Raw genomic sequence first — 22,452 nt, 5'->3', positions numbered from 1 at the left:
TCATTTCAGACGCTGTGGTAGCTGACGTGTATAGTGCTGAGTCATCCGCATACATAGACAGACTGGCATGTCGTTAGTAAAGACTGGAAAAAAAGGACCTAGACAGCTGCCCTGAGGAATTCCTGATTCTACCTGGATTTTGTTGGAGAGGCTTCCATTAAAGAACACCCTCTGTGTACTGTTAGACAGGTAACTCTTTATCCAAAATATAGCAGGGGGTGTAAATCCATAATGTCAAAAGCCGCACTGAAGTCTGACAGCCCCCCCAATTTTTTTATCATCAATTTCTCTCAGCTAAAAATCAGTCATTTGTGTAAGTGCTGTGCTTGTTGAATGTCCTTCCCTATAAGCGTGCTGAAAGTCTGTAGTCAATTTTTTTACTGTAAAATAGCATTGTATCTGGGTCAAACAATTCTTTCCAAAAGAATACTAAGGGTTGGTAACAGGCTGATTGGTCGACTATTTGAGCCAGTAAAGGGGCCTTTACTATTCTTAGGTAGGGGAAAAACTTTTGCTTCCCTCCAGGCCTGAGGGCACACACTTTCTAGTAGGCTTCAATCGAACATATAGCAAATAGGGGTGGCAATATCAGCCGCTATTATCCTCAAGAAATTTTCAATCCAAGTTGTCAGACCCCAGTGGCTTGTCATTGTTGATAGACTATTTTTTCACCTCTTCCATACTTACTTTACGGAATTCAAAATTACAATGCTAGTCTTTCATAATTTGGTCAGATATGTGTCAGCGTTTGTTGCTGGCATGTCATGCCTAAGTTTGCTAATCTACCCAATGAAAAAAAAAAAAAAAATTAAAAGTAGTCGGCAATATCAGTGGGTTTTGTGATGAATGAGCCATCTGATTCATTGAATGATGGAGCGGAGTTTGCCTTTTTGCCAAAAATGTCCTTTAAAGGTGCTCCAAAAGCTTTTTACTGGCATTCTTTATGTCATTTATCTTTGTTTTAGTATAGTTTCTTCTTTTAATTCAGTTTAGTCACATGATTTCTCAATTTGCACTGTTTGCCAATCAGTTGTACAGCAAAACCTATTTGCCATCTCTTTTGCCTCACACCATACACTTTTTTAATTCCTCAATCCACAGGGATTTGAGTTTAATAATTTTATTAATAGGTGCATGCTTATTAGTAACTGGGATAAGCAATTTCATAAATGTGTCAAGGGCAGTGTTCTGGTTGCTTGTCATTACACACTACGAACCAACAAATATTCTTCACAACATAGGAATCACTACAAATGTCTTGTATGACCTCTTATTCACAATATTAGGCCCAGGTTAGCCATAACTAGGAAAACCAAAGTTCCTATATTGTGATCACTACGTCAATGGATTTGGATACTTCTTTCAAACACATTTCTGCAGAATTAGTAAAGATATGATCAATACATGTTGATGATGTCATTTCTGTACTGTTTGTAACTACCCTGGTAGGTTTATTGATAACTAGTGCCTGCAACCTGATTTAGGTTAAAGTTTGAAGCTCTCTCTTTAGTGGGCAGCCTGATGAAAGCCAATCAATATTTAAAAAAAATCACCCAGAAAGTACACCCCTCTATTGGCATCACACACATTATCAAGCATTTCACAAGTTATTCAGCTACTGACTGTTAGCCCTTGGTGGTCTATAGCAGCGTCCCACCAGTATTTAACATGAGATCCTCGTTAAGCTTTACAGGAATGTGGTTCAGAATTTAAAAACCGCCACACCTTTGGCATTTCTGTCTTTTCAGTAGATCTTACAACCATGTATTGCTAACCCCTGGATCAAAGGTATTATCTAAGTGAGTTTCAGAGATTGTCAGAATATGAATGTCATCTGTTAATAGCAAAATAATTGACTTCATGAACCTTGTTTCTTAAGCTACATATGTTAATGTGGGCTATATTTAAACACTTTTCTGGGATGCTTAATTGTTTTTCTTGCTTTAATGGGAAACTTAGCAGAGGTAGACATACTCAGGTTATTTTTATTAGTGCAGGGTGAGATGCACACAATGGACTTCCTAATAGGGCACACCAACTCCGTGCTAACAGTATTACTCTTGTTCATAGACATATGATTACTGCATACAATAGCTGTAGGATCAGCAGAGGCCTTCAGGGCTGTAAGAGCAACATAAATTAGGTTACTTTCATTGTGTCTTTCAACACCCCTAGGATAATGTACATTTGCTGAAGCATTATGACAACTCAATGACAATGGTAGGGATTAAATGAGCTGGACTTGGGTTATTGATAAGTCAGTGTCTCAACGCAGCCTAATAATGCTGTGAAAGGATCCAGGATCCCAAATGATTTGGGTGGATCCCATCCTCCTTATAATACAATGTCCACATCTTAAAGTGAGACTGGAACATGTTTCAAGTCTCCCTTCCAAAACGGGTTATGACTCACAGAGGACAAGTAGACAGCCAGACTTCAACTTCACTTCACTCCTGCTGGTGCATGTACACTACCGTTCAAAAGTTTGGGGTCACTTATGAATGTCCTTGTTTTTGAAAGAGAAGCAAATTTTTTGTCCATTAAAAAAAAAGATTAGAAATACAGTGTAGACATTGTTAATGTTGTAAATGACTATTGTAGCTGGAAACGGCAGATTTTTCATGGAATATCTACATATGGGTACAGAGGCCCATTATCAGCAACCATCCCTCCTGTGTTCCAATGGCACGTTGTGTTAGTCAATTCAAGTTTATCATTTTAGAAGGCTAATTGAGCATGAGAAAACCCTTTGGCAATTATGTTAGCACAGTTGAAAACTGTTGTACTGATTAAAGAAGCAATACAACTGGCCTTCTTTAGACTAGTTGAGTATCTGGAGCATCAGCATTTGTGGGTTCTATTACAGGCTCAAAATGGCCAGAAACGTCAGTCTATTCTTGTTCTGAGAAATGAAGGCTATTCCATGTGAGAAATTGCCAAGAAACTGAAGATCTCGTACAATGCTGTGTACTACTCCTTTCACAGAACAGTGCAAACTGGCTCTAACCAGAATGGAAAGAATGGGAGGCCCCGGTGTACAACTGAGCAAGAGGACAAGTGCATTAGCGTGTCTAGTTTGAGAAACAGACGCCTCAAGTCCTCAACTGGCAGCTTCATTAAATAGTACCCGCAAAACACCAGTCTCAACTTCAACAGTGAAGAGGCGACTCTGGGAATGCTTGCCTTCTAGGTAGAGTTCCTCTGTCCAGTGTGTGTTCTTTTGCCCATCTTAATCTTTTATTGGTCAGTCTGAGATATGGCTTTTTCTTTGCAACTCTGCCTAGAAGGCCAGCATCCTGGAGTCGCCTCTTCACTGTTGACGTTGAGACTGGTGTTTTGCAGTTACTATTTAATGAAGCTGCCAGTTGAGGACTTGTGAGGCGTCTGTTTCTGCCTGACCACTCACAAAACTCCTGCTGTTTTTTCGCCCCCAGAGACTGGAGAGACGTCATTCCACTTTCTGCCGCCTTCTGAGAGCTAATGAAAGCCTTAGAAAATGTCACGTGACAGCAGAGATGCTGTATTTTTGATAGAGATGCCCCAGAAGGACAACAAAATTGTCAGACAGGGCACTTCCTGCATGGAATCTTCTCAGGTTTTGACCTGCCATATGAGTTGTTATACTCACAGACACCATTCAAACAGTTTTAGAAACTTCAGAGTGTTTTCTATCCAAATCTACTAATTACATGCATATTCTCGTTCCTGGGTAAGAGTAGTAACCAGTTTAAAATCGGGTACGTTTTTTATCCGGCCGTGAAAATACTGCCCCCTAGCCCCAACAGGTTAACGTCTACACTGTATTTCTGATCAATTTGATGTTATTTTAAATGGACAAAGAAATGTGCTTTTCTTTAAAACAAGGAATTTTCTAAGTGACCCCAAAATTTTGAACGGTAGTGTAGCTAGCGATTAGTGTCATTGCTAATTTATACCACATGTACAGTACATTCAGGAAGTATCCAGACCCCTTGACTTTTTCCCAATTTTGTTACATTACAGCCTTATTCTAAAAGTTCCCCTCAATCTACACACACACACACACACACACACACACACACACTATGACAAAGCAAAAACGGAACTCACATTTACATAAGTATTCAGACCCTTTACTCAGTACTTTGTTGAAGCACCTTTGGCAGCGATTACAGCCTTCAGTCTTCGGTATGACGCGATAAGCGTATTTGGGGAATTCCATTCTTCTCTGCAGATCCTCAAGCTCTTTTAGGTTGGATGGGGAGTGTCGCTGCACAGCTACTTTCAGTTCTCTCCATAGGATGTTCGATCAGGTTCAAGTCCGGGCTCCAGCTGGGCCACTCAAGGACATTCAGAGACTTGTCCCGAAGCCACTCCTGCGTTGTCTTGCCTGTGTGCTTAGGTCCGTTGTCCTGTTAGAAGGGTGAACCTTCGCCTTAACCTGCTCAGGACCTGACTTTCATTAAGGATCTCTGTACTTTGCTCCGTTCATCTTTCCCTCGATCCTGACTAGTCTCCCATTCCCTGCCACTGAAAAACATCCCCACAGCATGCTGCTGCCACCACCATGCTTCAACATAGGGATGGTGCCAGGATTCCTCCAGACAGGACACTTGGCCTTCAGGCCAAAGAGTTCTATCTTGGTTTTATCTGACCAGAGAATCTTGTTTCTCATGGTCTGGGAGTCTTTAGGTGCATTTTGGCAAACTCCAAGCGGGCTGTCATGTGCCTTTTACTGAGGAATGGCTTCTGTCTGGCCACTCTACCATAAAGGCCTGATTGGTGAAGCTCTGTAGAGATGGGAGAATCTTCCAGAAGGACAACCATCTCCACAGAGCAACTCTGGAGCTCTGTCAGAGTGACCATCGGGTTCTTGGTCACCTCCCTGACCAAGGACCTTCTCCCCTGATTGCTTAGTTTGGCAAGGCGGCTAGCTCTAGGAAGAGTCTTGGTGGTTCCAAACTTCTATTTAGGAATGAAGGCCACTGGGTTCTTGGGGACCTTCAATGCTGCAGAAATGTTTTGGTACCCTTCCCCATATCTGTGCCTCAACACAATCCTCTCGGAGCTCTACCGACAATTCCTTTGACCTCATGGCTTGGTTTTTGCTCTGACATGCACTGTCAACTGTGGGACCTTAAATAGACAGATGTGCCTTTCGAAATCATGCTCAATCAATTGAATTTTCCAGAGATGGATTCCAAACAAATTGTAGAAACATGTCAAGGATGATCAATGGAAACAAGATGCACCTGAGCTCAATTTCAAGTCTCATAGCGAAGGGTCTGAATACATATGTAAAGGTAGAACTTTTTTTTACCCCTTTCTCTCCCCAATTTCGTGGAATCCAAGTGGTAGTTAAATGTCTTCTCATCGCCGGAACACCTGTAAAGTCTCGGGAAAGGCGAAGGTCGAGAGCCGTGCGTCCTCCGAAACACAACCCAACCAAGCCGCACTGCTTCTTGACACAATGCCCACTTAACCCGGAAGCCAGCCGCACCAATGTGTCGGTGTTTCTTCCCGTACACCTGGCGACCGTGTCAGCGTGCACTGCGCCCGGCCAGCCATAGGAGTCCCTAGTGCACGATGGGACAAGGACATCCCTGATGGCCTAACCCTCCCCTAGCGACGCTGGGCCAATTGTGCGCCGCCCCGTGCGTCTCCCAGTCGCGGCCGGCTATGACAGAGCCTGGACTCTAACCCAGAATCTCTAGTGGTACAGCTAGCACTGCGATGCAGTGCCTTAGAGTCCGGCGCCACTCGGGAGGCCCGGTATTACTTTTTTTGTATAATTTTATAAAAACCTGTTTTCGCTGTGTCATTATGGCGTAGTGTATAGATTGACGAGCAAAAATGTTTTATTTAATACATTTTAGAATAAGGCCGTAACAAAAATGAGGAAAAAGTCAAGTGGTCTGAATTCCTTCCGAATGCACTAAGTGTATAATGCAAAGACGCAAAATGGCTATCCTGCGTAGTTGCATCGCAAAAACAAGTGCTTGGCCCAAAATTGGGTCTTGAAGCAACTACGCAAGGAAACACTATTTTGCCTAGCAAATTCAGTTTTACACACATTAGCTAGCTAATAGCTCATTGACTAAGTTTGCTATATAAGTATTTGTTTTACTTACTAGTCTCACTTTGCTGTACTCTTTCACCACGTCTTCAAGCACCTCCTGCAAAAGTTGAAAAAACGTCGCTTTCATTTACATGAGCATGTGTTCCATTGAGACCAGACTTTAAATCTACTCTTTGGTGTAGACCTAGTTGTTATATGACCTGAGGGGTATACTACAAAGCATGATCAATGAGGTAGCCAGCAAAATTTGACTAAATATTCTTAATTATATATATTTTCTGAAAGACAAGCTTGAAAATGGGCATGGTATAATTGATTCAACAACCAAAAATGCATACAGTGCTTTCAGAAAGTAATCATACTAGAGGTCTTCAAGGGTCCAAAAAGTTGGACCCATTTTGAAATGGACCTGGGGCTTTCCCACCCAGACCGATATGCATTATTAAAACATTTTGTTTAGAGAGACCGAGTCGGATCCAGACCCGGTCCGAGTGCGGGAAGCAGAATAAGTATTTTAAGCTACTTTATTAAAATCGGAGTTGATAAAGCACGAGAGGGAGACAGGTGCTGCTCTTGCAGGCGGGGGAAGGGCCATACTATGAGCGAGTGACACGGGGAGCAGGGTGGAAGAGACAGCAACCAACCAAGACGACTCACGCTACAGCAGACTAATAGCTACCATAGCTAGGTTATTTATCATCAAATATGATTATGTAGTTTGTCTTGATTGCATCAAACTGGGAAAAGCTAGTTAAGCGAGCTAGGCTAATTGAGTCTGCAGTGCATGCACATTCTCAGCCTATAGTTTAAAATAAAAACTCAGAAAATGAATTCTTAAAAGTCCATCAGGAGAGGGAGGGTTCTAAACTGACATATGGAATTGTTTAAAGATAGCTATATGATCCATAGTCACTACTCGATTTGGAATTTCAGGTAAAAACATTAAAATAAAATACAAAATTGTCAAATATTGCATTTTGCCTTTACTACTATATCCCAGAAAAACATTGAATAACATTCATAAACGGAAAAAGATCATAAAATAAATAACAAGGTTTTGAAGTGTTTGTCCTATATTTAGGAGATATAAAAAAGCTCAGGAAATATATTTCTTTGATCATTTTTTTTAACACAAAAAAAAAGAGTCCCTTTTTCAGGACCCTGTCATTCAAAAGATAATTTGTAAAAATCCAAATAACTTTACAGATCTTCATTCTAAAGGGTTTAAACACTGTTTCCCATGCTTGTTCAATGAACCATAAACAATTAATGAACATGCACCTGTGGAACGGTCGTTAAGACACTAACAGCTTACAGACGGTAGGCAATTAAGGTCACAGTTATGAAAACTTAGGACACTAAAGAGGCCTTTCTACTGACTCTGAAAAACAGCAAAAGAAAGATGCCCAGGGTCCCTGCTCATCTGCGTGAACGTTCCTTAGGCCTGCTGCAAGGAGGCATGAGGACTGCAGACGTGGCCAGGGCAATAAATTGCAATGTCTTTACTGTGAGACGCCTAAGACAGCTCTACAGGGAGACAGAACGGACAGCGGATTGTCCTCGCATTGGCAGACCACGTGTAACAACACCTGCACAGGATCGGTACATCTGAACATCACACCTGCGGGACAGGATGGCAACAACTGCCTGAGTTACACCAGGAACGCACAATCCCTCCATCAGTGCTCAGACTGTCCGCAATAGGGTGGACTGAGGGCTTGGAGGCCTGTTGTCAGGCAGGTCCTCACCAGACATCACCGGCAACAAACCCACCATCGTTGGACCAGACAGGACTGGCAAAAAGTGCTCTTCACTGACGAGTCGCGGTTTTGTCTCACCAGGGGTGATGTTCAGATGTGTTTATCGTCGAAGGAATGAGCGTTACGCCGAGGCCTCTCCTCTGGAGCGGGATCGATTTGGAGGTGGAGGGTCCGTCATGGTCTGGGACGGTGTGTCACAGCATCATCGGACTGAGCTTGTCATTGCAGGAAATCAAAGCTGTGCGTTACAGTGAAAACATTCTCCTCCCTCATGTGGTACCCTTCCTGCAGGTTCATCCTGACATGACCCTCCAGCATGACAATGTCACCAGCTATACTTCTCATTCTGTGCGTGATTACCTGCAAGACAGGAATGTCAGTGTTCTGCCATGGCCAGCGAAGAGCCCGGATCTCAATCCCATTGAGCACGTCTGGGACCTGTTGGATCGGAGGGTGAGGGCCGCCACCCCCCCAGAAATGTCCAGGAACTTGCAGGTGCCTTGGTGGAAGAGTGGGGTAACATCTCACAGCAAGAACTGGCAAATCTGGTACAGTCCATCAGGAGGAGATGCACTGCAGTACTTAATGCAGCTGGTGGCTTGGCAGACTCACTAAGCACAAATGCATCTTTTGTAAATAATCTGAGTGTTGGAGTATGCCCCTGGTTATCCTTAAATTTTAAAAACAAGAAAATGGTGCTGTCTGCTTTGCTTAATAAGGAATTTTAAATGATTTATACTTTGATACTTAAGTATATTTAAAACCAAATACTTTTACTCAAGTAGTATTTTATTGGCTGATTTACTTGAGGAACTTTCTTTTAAAAAGGCATCTATACCTTTTCTCAAGTATGACAATTGGGTACTTTTTCCACCACTGCATGTTTGTGAGAGTCTCATCAAGTTAGTAGGCGCTAAGGACGATTTTGATAACTTATGATTGGCCAACAACAAGCTACACACCCAACTCTCATGAAAAAACAATAGCATCAACATAAAATATCTAATTACTCTCTCACCCTCTAGTGCAGCAGTCTCGTTCGGATCTGTATGGGCCCTTCCGGACAAGTCAGTTCAAATTACACATACCTGAGGCAATCATATCAGATCCAATCCAGACCTGTGACATTTAGAATTCTGGATCCGGACTAGTTCGGATATTTAGGTAAATGTGGATCCGTGAAGACCTCTAATTTATACCCCTTAAATTTCACATTGTTGTTTTACAGCTTGAATTCAAAATGTATTATTTCTCTCACAGATCTCCACACAATACCCCATAACGACAAAGTGAAAACATGCAAAAAATGTTTAGCCAATTAACTGAAAATGAAATACATAAATCTAAATTTACATAAGTATTCACATGATGCTCCAAATTGAGCTCCAGTACATCCAATTTCCTTTGATTATCTTTGAGATGTCACTACAACTTGGAGTCCACCTGTGGCCAATGCAATTGTTTAGACATGATTTAGAAAAAAAACACACGTCTAATATAAAAAAAAGGTTAGAGCAGAAACTATACATTGAGATCTACGGACAGTTCCTTGGACTTCAAGATAGAATTGTGATGAGGCATACATCTGGGAAAATGTTTAAAACAATTTCTAGAATGTTGAAGTACAGTGGTCTACATCATTGGGAAATTGAAAAAAATATGGAACTACAGAGACTCCGCATAGAGCTGGCCATCTGACCAAACTGAGCAACCAGGCAAGAAAGACCTTGGTCAGGGAGATAACCAAGAACACAATGACCACTCTGACAGAACTACAGAGTTCCTTGGCGGAGATGGGAGAACCTGCCAGAAGGACAATCTACAGCACTTCACCAATCTGGGCTTTATGAAAGAGTGGCCAGACAGAAGCCACGCCTGAGAAAAAGGCACGACTGGAGTTTGCAAAAAGGCCAGTGAAAGACTCTGATCATAAAGGCAAAAGATTATGGTCAAAAGTTTATTTGGTCGAACACAAAGCATTATGTCCAGAGAAAACCTGGCACAGCTCATCTGTCGAACATCGTCCCTACCGTGAAGCATGATGGTGGCAGCATCATTCTATAGGGATGTTTTTCAGCGGCAGGGACTGGATGGATGGCGGAAACAATGAATGGAGTCAAATACAGGCACTGACTCTTGCACCGGCTCTATGCACACTCACTAGTCTCTACCCACACACATACTACACCGACACTCCCACACACACTGTTGCTACTCTGTTAATTAAATATCCCGATTGCCTCGTCACTTTTACACCTACATGTATATACAGTGTAATACCTCGTACCACTGCACATTGACTCGGTACTGATACCTTGTATAGCCTCATTTTATTGCGTTAAATATTTACTAAATAAAAAAGGAAATGCTGTCTTTTTAACTCTGCATTGTTGGAAATGGACTCGTAAATAAGCATTTCACGGTAGTCTCCACCTGCTGTATTTGGCGCATGTGACCAGATCTTGATGAGATCCTGCTTCAGAATGCAAGTGACTGGGGCGAAGATTTACGTTCCAACAGAAAAATGACAAAAGCATAATGAAATGGGTTTCCATGGCCGTGCAGCCACACACAAGCCTAACATCACCATGCCCAATACAAAGTGTTGGCTGTAGTGGTGTAAATCTCACTGCCATTGGACTCTGGAGCAGTGGAAACGCATTCTCTGGAGTGATGGATCACGCTTCACCATCTGGCAGTCCGACGGATGAATCTGGTTTGGCGGATGCTAGGAGAACACTACCTGCCCGAATGCATAGTGCCCACTGTAAAGTTTGGTGGAGGAGGAATAATGGTCTGGGGCTGTTTCGTGGTTTGAGCTAGGCCCCTTAGTTCCTGTGAAGGGAAATCTTAACGTAACAGCATACAATGACATTCTAGACGATTCTGTGCTTCCAACTTTGTGGCAACAGTTTGGGGAAGGCCCTTTCCTGTTTCAGAATGACAATGCCCCAGCGCACAAAGCGAGGTCCATACAGAAATGGTCTGTCGAGATCGGTGTGGAAGAACTTGACTGGCCTGCACAGAGCCCTGATCTCAACCCCATTGAACACCTTTGGGATGAATTGGAACAGACTGTGAGCCAGGGCTAATCGCCCAATATCAGTGCCTGACCTCACTTAATGCTCGTGGCTGAATGGAAGCAAGTCCCCGCATCAATGTTCCAACATCTAGTGGAAAGCCTTCCCAGAAGAGTAGAGGCTGTTTTAGCAGAAAGGGGGGGGGACAACTCCATATTAAGGCCCATGATTTTGGAATGAGATGTTCAACAAGCAGGTGTCCACATACAGAAATACACTACATGACAAAGTATTTCATGTTCAATACATTTACAACATTTCTAAAAACATGTTTTCACTTTGTCATTATGTGGCATTGTGTGTAGATAGGTTACAAAAAACAAATGTAATCCATTTTGAATTCAGGCTCTAACAACAAAATGTGGAATAAATAAAGGGGTGTGAACACTTTCTGAAGAAACTGTATCAGCTTGGAGAAAGACATGCTCAGATATCCAGGCACTGTATCCAAGTTTAGCTTTCTTAAATTAACCAGAAAATCAATAGTCATTTCTGGTTATTTATTGAAATTAACTGGTTAACTCATTGAACCAGCATTGTAGTATACCCCTCAAGTTATGTGGCATAGATTGTTGTATTTTGACCTGGTGTTCTGTGGTGTAGTTTGTTATAATCTGACCTGGTACTCTTTGGTGCCAGGCGGCAGCCTCCTGCACTGAGCGTCTAGCTGGGTGAAGTGGCGTGTGATCTTCTCCACACGGGCATGCAGGATACGGTACTCCTCATACTCGGCGTTGAAGTTGTCCTTGTAAGTCTGCCTCTGGTCCATGGACACCACTGCCATGTACTTACTGTAGGGGGACAGCAGCACAGGACAGTGACCAGGAAACATTCACACACGTGCCATTCAATTAATTGTATTTGAGAGGGCTAAAAGGGGGTACCATCCCAAAAAAGGTTGATTGGCAGCACTGGCATTCTTATGGAAGGTTCATGTTCAACATAGAACAAAGAGGATTAAGTCAGTAAAGTACTCACCATATGTAATCTGGCATCACAGTGGGGGAGGAGTCTGTGGAGTGGACTGGCCTCTTTTTGTCTGGGGAATAACAAAGAAACACATCGACAATTATTTTACATCAACTGACATCAGAACAGCTCTCTTTACTAGCCTTAAAATAATGACTCGCACCGACTCGCACCCCCTCCCCACATCATTTTTTTTGTTTGTAAAACTAACACTCGCACTTGACTCTGTTCCCTTTTAATGTATTTACTATGACTGATGTGGTTGTCCCACCCATCTTAAAATGAAATATACATCACTCTGGATAAGAGCTCCTGCTAAATGACTGAACTGTAATGTAAATGTAAAACGAGCTATTCAAAAGTACTGGTCTTGAAACAGTTGTCAGAGTGAACCCTTGGACAGATTTCTGAGTGTGCTGCTAAGGGCGGACCAATCTTTACTTATCATAAAGACAAGGTATATCAGTGAAATTAACTCCCATGATCAGAGGTTTGTTGGCACCAATTACAGGGCACAGACACATACAGAGTAGAAAATGCTGAGCTAGAGTCCAAAGGATGAAAGAAAATTGGTTTGTAAGGTTGGATGGAGAAGAATTGGCACATAAATACTAATCAATCATCATACATACAAGTTGAAGTCGGAAGTTTACATAAAACTTAACCAAATACATTTAAACTCAGTTTTTCACAATTCATGACATTTAATCCTAGTAAAAAGTCCCTGTCTTAGGTCAGTTAGGATCACCACTTTATTTTAAGACTGTGAAATGTCAGAATAATAGTAGGGAGAATGATTTATTTCAGCTTTTATTTCTTTCATCACATTCCCAGTGGGTCAGAAGTTTACATACCACGTACTAATTGAGTGTAGCATTGCCTTCAAATTGTTTAACTTGGTTCAAACGTTTTAGGTAGCCTTCCACAAGCTTCCCACAATAAGTTGGGTGAATTTTGGCCCATTCCTCCTGACACAGCCTCCTTGCTTACACACGCTTTTTCAGTTCTGCCCACACATTTTCTATAGGATTGAGGTCAGGGCTTTGTGATGGCCACTCCAATACCTTCACTTTGTTGTCCTTTTGCCACAACTTTGGAAGTATGCTTGTGGTCATTGTCCATTTGGAAGACCCATTTGCGACCAAGCATTAACTTCCTGACTGATGTCTTGAGATGTTGCTTCAATATATCCGCATCATTTTCCTTCCTTGTGATGCCATCTATTTTGTGAAGTGCACCAGTCCCTCCTGCAGCAAAGCACCCCCACAACATGATGCTGCCACCCCCGTACTTCACGGTTGGGATGGTGTTCTTCGGCTTGCAAGCCTCCCCCTTATTCCTCCAAACATAATGACGGTCATTATGGCCAAACAGTTCTATTTTTGTTTCATCAGACCAGAGGACATTTCTCAAAAAAGTACAATCTTTGTCCCTATGTGCAGTTGCAAACCGTAGTCTGGCTTTTTTATGGCGGTTTTGGAGCAGTGGCTTTTTCCTTGCTGAGCGGCCTTTCAGGTTACGTCGATATAGGACTCCTTTTACTGTGGATATAGATACTTTTGTACCTGTTTCCTCCAGCATCTTCACAAGGTCCTTTGCTGTTGTTCTGGGATTGATTTGCACTTTTCGCACCAAAGTACGTTCATCTCTAGCAGACAGAATGCGTCTCCTTCCTGAGCGTTATGACGCGTTATGACAGATGAACGTGGTACCTTCAGGCGTTTGGAAATTGCTCCCAAGGATGAACCAGACATGTGGAGGTCTACAATTTGTTTTCTGAGGTTTTGGCTGATTTCTTTTGATTTCCCCATGATGTCAAGCAAAGAGGCACTGAGTTTGAAGGTAGGCCTTGAAATACATCCACAGGTACACCAACTGACTCAAATGATGTCAATTAGCCTACCAGAAGCTTCTAAAGCCATGACATCATTTTCTGGAATTTTCCAAGCTGTTTAAAAAAGGCACAGTAATCTTCTGACCCACTGGAATTGTGATACAGTGAATTATGTGAAATAAACGGTCTGTAAACAATTGTTGTAAAAATGACTTGCGTCATGCACAAAGTAGATATCCTAACCGACTTGGCAAAACTATAGTTCGTTAACAAGAAATTTGGGGAGTGGTTGAAAAACGAGTTAATGACTCCAACCTAAGTGTATGCATGTAAACTTCCGACTTCAACTGTACATACATACAACTCAAGTGAGAAACGTACTCCAATATGCAAGCAGCCCATCATGTTCAAAGCATGCATACACTTTGCCCTTTCCAAGCATTCACACCATCAGTGCACTTTCAATGCCTGGTTGTCTAACACAGTAGTGCATTGCTGTTATTACAAAACCATGGATTGGAATCAGGCTTTGCATGATAATGAGCAAGCACTCACACCATTCCCTTCTTAACAAGGCTTTCAAGCATGAAGCCGAACCAAGGCATTAAGGTAGACTACCTTCGTCCGAGCAGACTGGGCTTTTGGCGGGGATGACTGGCCTTCGCCTTTCCTCCCCCTTGGAGCGGTGTCTCTTCCTGGGCCTTTGGCCGTCCTCAACCTGTACCTCTGGGGGGCTGACGCCATCGCATGTGATGCTGCGCCCCTCCCTACACCGCTCCTTCTCTCTGCCCTTCTCTTTGTGCTTCTTTGACTTCTTGCTTCTGCTGGGAGAGGGAGGGGGGATAATGGTAGAGGATGATGAAGAGGAGATGGTGAGGGCTGGGTGGCTGGAGCTGGCTGGTGGCGGCATGCCGGAGCCATAGCGGTCGGCGGTCCTGCCTGGGGGGCTGGGGGTGGCTATCGGTGAGGAGGAGGGGTCCAGGCAGGTTGAGCTCTGGTCAAGGGGCAGGTCCTGGGTGCCACGGCCCTCAGGCGTGCTGGGCGAGTTGGAGTTGGAGCCCAGGCCAGGGTGATGAGACAGACGACGGCGATGAGAAACGGGCAGCTGGGAGGGAGGGGGGTGGTGGTTGAGGGGCGGGCCAGCCGTGGTGGGCCTGGCTGGGAGAGATGAGCGTTTGGGGGTGGCAGCGGCGCTGTGGTGGCTGTTGTCCCCCTTCGTGGCGCTGCGACGCTCTCTAGAGGACGAGGTGGGGGCGGCGGGTGGCCCTTGGCTGGTGACATGGGAAATGCGGGGCTTCTTGGGCATCAAGGGGTCAGTGAAGTGACTTGGTAACTCGGGCTGGCACTTCTGAAAGACACAAACGATTCAAAACACAAAAGATCTCTATTGTGAATGAGTGATAAAAGGCTATTTTTGATCTTAGTAAACATTTATTTGCATAGGCTTGAGAAAATGTCTCTTTACAGGAGAGACCTGGTCATCAGGTTTGGCTTGTCTGTTAGCTTACACGCAGCTTTGTGTCTAACAGAGTGTAGAGTTGAGGCGTTACCTGTGGGGAGCCTGGGAAGCCATCTTTAGGAGGACTGCTGGAGGAAAGCGGCTCAGTGGGAAGGCCCAGTTTCCTGAGAGAGCGGGAGAACCAACTGTGAGTCGCTGCTACATAGTTACCACGAGGTTCTGCTTGCAAGAAATGCAAGGGCTGTTCAGGAGGGTGAAATGTATTGTGACCTACCGGGCCAGAATCCCATTGACCTGAACGCGGTCATCCTCAGAGTAGCCCGGCCAGTCCCTCTGCACCTCACGGTACACAAAGTCCTTCAGAGTGTACGAGTTATCTTTGGGGTTCAGGTTGGCCACCTGCGAACAAATATACCCACAAACAAGACTTCCATTTGAAAAAAAAGTGCCTCCAATCATTTGGGAGCATTAAAAGCAATTCAAATACAACCGCTGGTATTACTTTTTCCCCCGAAGAGTTAGACTTTTCTTCCGTTAATGCCTGCCCTACTTTCATCTCAACCTGGGTATGAAATCACTGCATTTCAATCCAGCATCTCTGTATTCAATCACAACATTAGGCAAATCCCCAAACAACTATGAGTATTGTGTTTTCTATATACCAAGCATGGGTAGTCTGCTTACCACAGTTGCTGTTGCGAAGTAAACCAGTCTGAGTAGTACAGTACGTCATCTGCAATAGCTAGTATAAGTGTGTCTGTGTGCTTGATTCTTGCTGTGTGATCTAAGCGCGCTTGGTTCTTGCTGTGTGTCTGTCTAATAAGACTAATGGCTTTAATGTATGGCTGTTTGGTTCTTGCTGTGTTCAGTAATTGTGAATGAAGGTCTTTGTACTACAGGGAATTGGTCTCCTAGACTGATTTGCATTCAGTGTTTAATGCCTAAGAAGGGTGAGGGGTCCTAAGGGTAAACAGTATCATTTGTCGTCTCATACAGTGCTGCCAGTTACTCATACTTGACATAAATAGCTTGAAACCCCCCCAGTTTCATATGAAACCAATAATAAGGTACTATTCTCCTCCCTCTTACTTGTTTTAGGGTTCTACCCCCCCTCTCTTGTTGTTGCAGGATGCTAGCTATAATGGTTGCAGAGTTGTAACCAAACTTGTTGCAGGCTGCTAGTCTTAGTCTTACTTGTTGCAGAGGTACTCAAAGGATCTGCATGGTCAATCTGGCGTCTGCAGTGGCGTACAGCATTTACTGCGATACGGCCTCTGCAGAAGGCAGGGCATTCATACTTCTTGCGCTTCATAGAGCAGTTGTGAAGGAAGTGAGTTTGTGTTGATACTGGACGTCCCGCCCCCACCTACCGTTAACCAATCATGTCAATGCGGAGCAAGCCCTCCACATTGTTACAAAATTTGGAAGGCGCACAGCAATGCGGAGCTCAATTTTGGCCTCTGCATGCCTCAATTACATCACACCCTCTATACAGAGCATCCAACCACATTTCCGGACCAAGCATAAATTGGCTTCTAGCCTTGTTGCAGGGCGCTAGCCTTATCCTTACTTGTTGCAGGGCGCTAGCCTTATCCTTACTTGTTGCAGGGCGCTAGCCTTATCCTTACTTGTTGCAGGGCGCTAGCCTTATCCTTACTTGTTGCAGGGCGCTAGCCTTATCCTTATCCTTACTTGTTGCAGGGCGCTAGCCTTACTTGTTGCAGGGTGCTCCCAAGAGAGCTGCGGTCCTTCTGACTGACCCCGTCCCGCTGCAGCCTGGCCAGTAGCTCCAGCTTCTTGTAGGAGCGCAACGCCAGCAGGTGAACAAGGCGGTCACGGTACGGGCGCTGGGAAACCGGGTTGTTGGCAAGGCACTTGCGGATGGTCTTGGCTGGGTTTATAGGGGTGGAGCGTTTGCGCTCCGCGACTGGTTCAGAGCCTGACGGCGCTGGCTTGCGGATCTGGACTTTCTTACCTGAGGTTAGAGAGGGGCGAAGGAGGTGACACTGAGAAAAATGGCACACCATCTGCCCAAAACCAATATCCGTTGAGACCATGGCATTATGGAACCTAAGAACTCCACAATCCATTTATTTGATCATTTGTTTCTCTGATACTTAAATGAATCAGTTAAATGTTGTATTGCTTACCTCAATTGAGTTTACAGCAGAAACGGCACTCCTCGTTAACTAGCAGCTTAGTCACTAACTAAAACGTTTTATTATTAATATGACAACATAATGTTATTGAACACTGACTGAAAGATGAGTACGAAAGCCAGCAGGCACTTGGAGCACTAGAGCAGGGATAAATCAATTACATTCAGCAGCAGGCAGATTTTTTTCTTGAGCGGATGGTTGGTCAAATTGAAAGTCCAAACAGATATACACTAAACAAAAATATAAACACAATTTTAGAGTGGCCATTATTGTTTCCAGCACAAAGTACACCTGTGTAATGATCATGCCGTTTAATCAGCTTCTTGATATGCTATACCTGTCAAGTGGATTATCTTGGGTGAAGGAGAAACGCTCACTAACAGGGATATAAACATATTAGTGAACAACATTTTAGGGAAATAACCTTTGTATGTATGGAACATTTCTGGGAGCTTTAATCTTAGCTCATGAAACATGGGACCAACACTTTACATGCTGTGTTTATATTTTCGTTAAGTATAATATGACAAACTATTTCAAATATTGCTTACATTTGCATAAGATCATGTATCTCGCTATGTATCTCGCTATTATGCGTGGGAATACTTGAACATATTTCCAAAATTAAAATCACTTGGAGATGATTCCCTGGTGTTTTTACAGTCTTGTGACAAACAAAATAAATATTTTTAAATGCTCAGAGTTATTTGTTGTTGGGCCAAATAAAACCACCTGCGGGCCAAATTCAGCCCAGGTGCTGCAGTTGGGGTACCCTGCCCTAAAGAGGCAAAGTTGCTACTTAACTATTGTGTGTTCGGGAACTGTATGTGGACTGAATTTGAACTGACTGTACGTTACTAGTACAAGATACATCATAGAAGCCTGATTTGGAGAGACTTTGAGTTCCCAATGTAAAAGTCAATGTCATTAAGAGGATCCAGAGAATCTGGCCCCCAGCTCATAAGTCGTCTGATTAGTCAGGATGCCTTGACATTTCTCCATAATGCTCTCCAGCGATTATGAAATTCTAAAGCGCTCTACAAGATTAAAGGTTAGAGAGAAACGTGTACCCTCGTCTGCCGCCTCCTCCAGGCAAATGCTGATAGAGATCTCTCGCAGTCTATGTGCACAAACCACACCTCAATTTTGCTGCCTCAAGTCCTGGTGAGAGACTGAAGTAGGTGAGTTGCTTGCGTCAGCTGCTAAATCAGCTTTGCTTTCAGCGCTGGCCAGCCTAGTGACTTTACATGGGAGACAAAAACACAGCTACCCATCACAGCAGCTCTGTTGGCATGCTATCAGAATGATAGCTTCTGCCATGACATGCATCAAATTAAATTTGATAGGTCACATACACATATTTAGCAGATGTTATTGCGGGTGTAGCGAAAGCTTGTGTTCCTAGCTCCAACAGTGCAGTAGTATCTAACAATTCACAACAATGTGACCAATAAAATTTGATGCATGTCATTCAAACCAACAGACCTGCCGTGTCGTGTAGCAGTGCTGTGTGTTTATGATTTCACTTTGGCGTACTAAACTCTGAATGGTATCAAGTAAATGGGTCTCCCATTTATTAAGACAAACATTGCATAAGGCCCCAGGCCAACATACATAACAGACAAAGCCTAAACAAACTAAATAAATGAAGGTTAGGGCTAATTTTGCACATGTTAATAGGAGTGCTTCTACTGAGCCAGCTGTTACATGCCCAAACTCCACCCCTTTCTTCTGCTCCCCTCTCAGTTTCCATCTGGGACACAATATGCAAATTAATCCCCACGGGCAGAAACTAGACCGAAAGAGGGTTGGTTTAACTGACTTTTCAAGTTTGAGAGTACGGAGAGCAAAGATTTCATGGATTCCTGCAGTTAAAGATGCAGTATCCAGCCATTTCCTGGTTGCTAAAATTCTAATAATTTGCCTAATTTCAGTTTGTGAAAAAACAAGCTAGTGTAGAGAATCATTGTACCATCTAAACTGCTATGAAATACATTTTCCATAAGCAAAAATATTGTACTTTCAGCTGTTTGAAGCTGGTGTACAACACCAAAAGTGAAAGATGCAAAAACAAAACTTGAGAATGGGAAGCATATAAATAGCATACATAGAACAGATCTACCACTTCTTAGACTTGCTTTCATTGAGAATGACATTTCTAAAAACACATCTGTAAATTTGGTCAGGTCACCTAAAAACGTACATATTGCAACATTAAATATAGTTCCAGAGCAGCCCTTGACGTAAAAACCCTCCCAGCAAAGACGCAAATCTGCTTACTGTGAGAAAACATGCAATGCCATGTTAAATAAACAATACCAATTCATGTAGATATCTGGAACTCTATTTCTATTAGAAACCGTGGACAAGCCCAGAACATCTCACCCTTTACGAACGTTCCTACACGATCGTCTAAACTGTAACGCCTATTTAGACAAACTTGTGACGCTGTGTTTTGCGCAATCATGTGACATAGCAAGATTTGATCCTGTATTTTAGGCTTATCCCGTAATGAGAATTACACCAAAAATTAAAGCAATTGTCTGATGATGGTGCTGGACCATCTAGCATAATGAAAAGGGAACAGTTTGATAAAATCTTTCAATAAAAAAAAGTTTCAAATCCAGGCATGTCACATAATTGCGTAAAACACAAGGCACTAAAATTATAATCACATACCAAGAAGCCTATGGGGCACACTGCCTTTTAGAATAACATAACTGGTGGCAAATGGGCCATTTGGGTGACATCAAATCTATGTTGTTGCATGGCGCCTGAAGAAAAACTCTTTGCCAGTGAAACTCAGTTTATGGCCCTCTGCTGTGGGAGAACTCCATCCACTCCCAGGCAAGTGGAGGTAGATTTTGCATGGCTAGTTACAGCAACAGTGAGCTGTTACGAGGGAAAAGGAGACAGAGAATGTGCAGCGTATCGCCACCGGCAAAACGGGATGAGAGAGCCAAATTAGATTAGCCCGAGATTTACTTTCCCTTTTCCACATGGCCGACCTTAATCCAGTCGCAGTGTATTAGAAATAGAAAGGTAAGACAATTGGTTTGGCTGTAGACCAGTGCTGTCGTTAAATAAGAACTATTTGCAGAGTGCGACTAACCCAGATATGGCTGTGGTGGCAGACAGTGACAATACTCATAAGTGAGTGTTTCCCCTATATTCATTTAGGAGTGGTGACCAAACGCTGCTGAATTGTTGCCACCGCTGCAAAAAAAAGACGTAATTATATCTATCTGCTGAGACGCGCTTTTAAATGGATAGTTGTTCAATGATAGGAAGTCTATGGGAACAGCTAGCATGTCAGTGCACTACTGCTAGCTTTCAAAATGAGTCCTTTTTGGCTAACCACGGCAGTCAACAAGCTAATCAGCTACCTAGCTAGCTTTCTAGCACATTTACTAATTTGTTCGTAAACAATTAACAAGCTAGTTAACTACCACACGTTCTTGTCAAACTGTCAGTAGCTAGCAAGCAACAATATATGCCAAATAGGTCTAAAAACCACTTACATCTGATTTATATGCATTCAGACAAGTCGCATGGCCAGGAATCAGATTTGTATCCAATTTCAAACCACCTACGAAGGTGGTTTGAAATGGGTCTCGAAATATCTGATTCCATGTGCTTTTTGGCTTTTTAGACTACAGGAAAAACAACAAATTTGAATCGGATATCCCAAAAATTTGGAGTGGAGTCACTTCAAACTGCCAATATGAACAAGCCTTAATGGGCTGGACCCAAAGGGCTTAGTCAGGCGCAAACAACGGAAATGTGGGCTTAAATGGATGGAACTTGCCTTTGAACTGGCCTCCAGGCTTGAGGACTTTGGTCCCATCCTCCTCGGCCAGCGTCATGCGCTCCCGAGTCACCTGGTAGGAGTCGTTAGTGGTACACAACGTGACTTTGTCTTGAACCACCCCCAAGGACACCAGGTGGGGGGTCCCCGAACTGGAGAGGACAGGGAGGGGGTTGGAGGTGGGGATTTCAGTCATACAGCACAGGGTTTCTCAACATGGACCCATCTCAATTCAACCAATTACTCATTAACACGGCTCAATGACATCAAATTCTGACACCAGAGTGACAATTATTTCAGTTAACTAACCAGCTTACAACAATTTACACTGGCTCTTCAGTAGCGAGCATTGCCACATGTTTGGTTTCATTCCAGAGGGTGCTTACCTGGACATATATTGTTGGATGCACTCAAAGCTTCCCTGAGGGTTGTCCTTGCCCACGTTGGACAGGTAGAAGTCAAAGTTCTGAGATCCATCTGGAGAGTCAGTCCTTGGGATCTTAATACGCTGTGAGGTTCACATCAAAAGGAAATCAATTAATACAAAAAGTATTCATCAAACACAGAAAACAAGGAGCGTCCCTCTCTTCCCTATATGCATGAAACTGCCAGGAGTGACGGTATTGCACAGAGGTACTCGATCATTCTGAAGGGAAATGGGATTTCATTTTCCTCTACTGCTATAGTGCCCGGAAGAATAGATTTTGCTCATATTTGAATGTGAGAGTCAGTCATGCCAAATAGCAAACCATCTGTAAAAAACACTCAACTGGGTCTAATTTCTCAAGGTCTCGTAACATTAACACTTTACAGTGATGTTCAGTGTGTTGCATCTGTCAATATAGACTGATCTGAGCGGTGGGATCTGAGACTAATGAGAACGTGAGCTTGCATGGCACAAGCAGATCTTAGAGGTCTGAGTTGCTAGGTGTGCATGTGTGTGTGTGTTCCTTCTGCTCTGGGCCCAGCTGCAGACTGCCAGAGAAGTATTTATAGATATTGAGACATTGGAGAGTTCAACTATTCATAGTGTACAGCGCAGGTAGTCAGGGGTTAACCAGATGCTTTCAGAAGGGTGGAAAGAGTTAGGCCACAAGCCTCTAAATACAACTCGTAGCTTAACAAATATATATTTAATTGAAACCAACACAAAAACATTGGGTCTACACCAGCTAGGGTAGGAATTGTATTTAATGTATACACCACCAGCGCTCAAATGATAGGTTGCTTAAGTCTTCAATAATGGTTGCATTAAAAGTTGTTTACCCCCACAGGGTTGACCCATAACTAGTACTGTAGCTCTCAAGTCAAAATGAAGATTTGAC

The 22,452-nt window shown here is 43.3% G+C and overlaps 1 protein-coding gene across 3 annotated transcripts in view; it reads right to left on the bottom strand.

The window, feature by feature from the left end:
• ell2 (elongation factor for RNA polymerase II 2) overlaps positions 1-22,452 on the bottom strand; it is a 35,744-nt gene that overhangs the window by 4,332 nt on the left and 8,960 nt on the right. The window contains exons 3-12 of one of the 3 annotated variants that reach the window (XM_029693259.1): positions 21,514-21,635; positions 21,128-21,279; positions 16,876-17,135; positions 15,435-15,559; positions 15,252-15,324; positions 14,320-15,049; positions 11,877-11,937; positions 11,518-11,689; positions 6,111-6,155; positions 1,930-2,121 (exon numbers count right to left, since the gene is read on the bottom strand). In XM_029693259.1, the coding sequence (XP_029549119.1) occupies positions 2,116-2,121; positions 6,111-6,155; positions 11,518-11,689; positions 11,877-11,937; positions 14,320-15,049; positions 15,252-15,324; positions 15,435-15,559; positions 16,876-17,135; positions 21,128-21,279; positions 21,514-21,635 (1,746 nt within the window). In that variant the 3' untranslated portion in view covers positions 1,930-2,115. Of the gene's footprint in view, positions 1-1,929; positions 2,122-6,110; positions 6,156-11,517; positions 11,690-11,876; positions 11,938-14,319; positions 15,050-15,251; positions 15,325-15,434; positions 15,560-16,875; positions 17,136-21,127; positions 21,280-21,513; positions 21,636-22,452 lie in introns of those variants that run through there. The other 2 variants (XM_029693257.1, XM_029693258.1) reach the window with 2 other exon arrangements.

The sequence above is a fragment of the Salmo trutta genome, chromosome 16 (genome assembly GCF_901001165.1).
Source record: "Salmo trutta chromosome 16, fSalTru1.1, whole genome shotgun sequence".
Classification (NCBI taxonomy): Eukaryota; Metazoa; Chordata; class Actinopteri; order Salmoniformes; family Salmonidae; genus Salmo; species Salmo trutta.
Note: the sequence above shows the minus strand (reverse complement) of the source record. Positions and strands in the feature narration are given on the sequence as shown.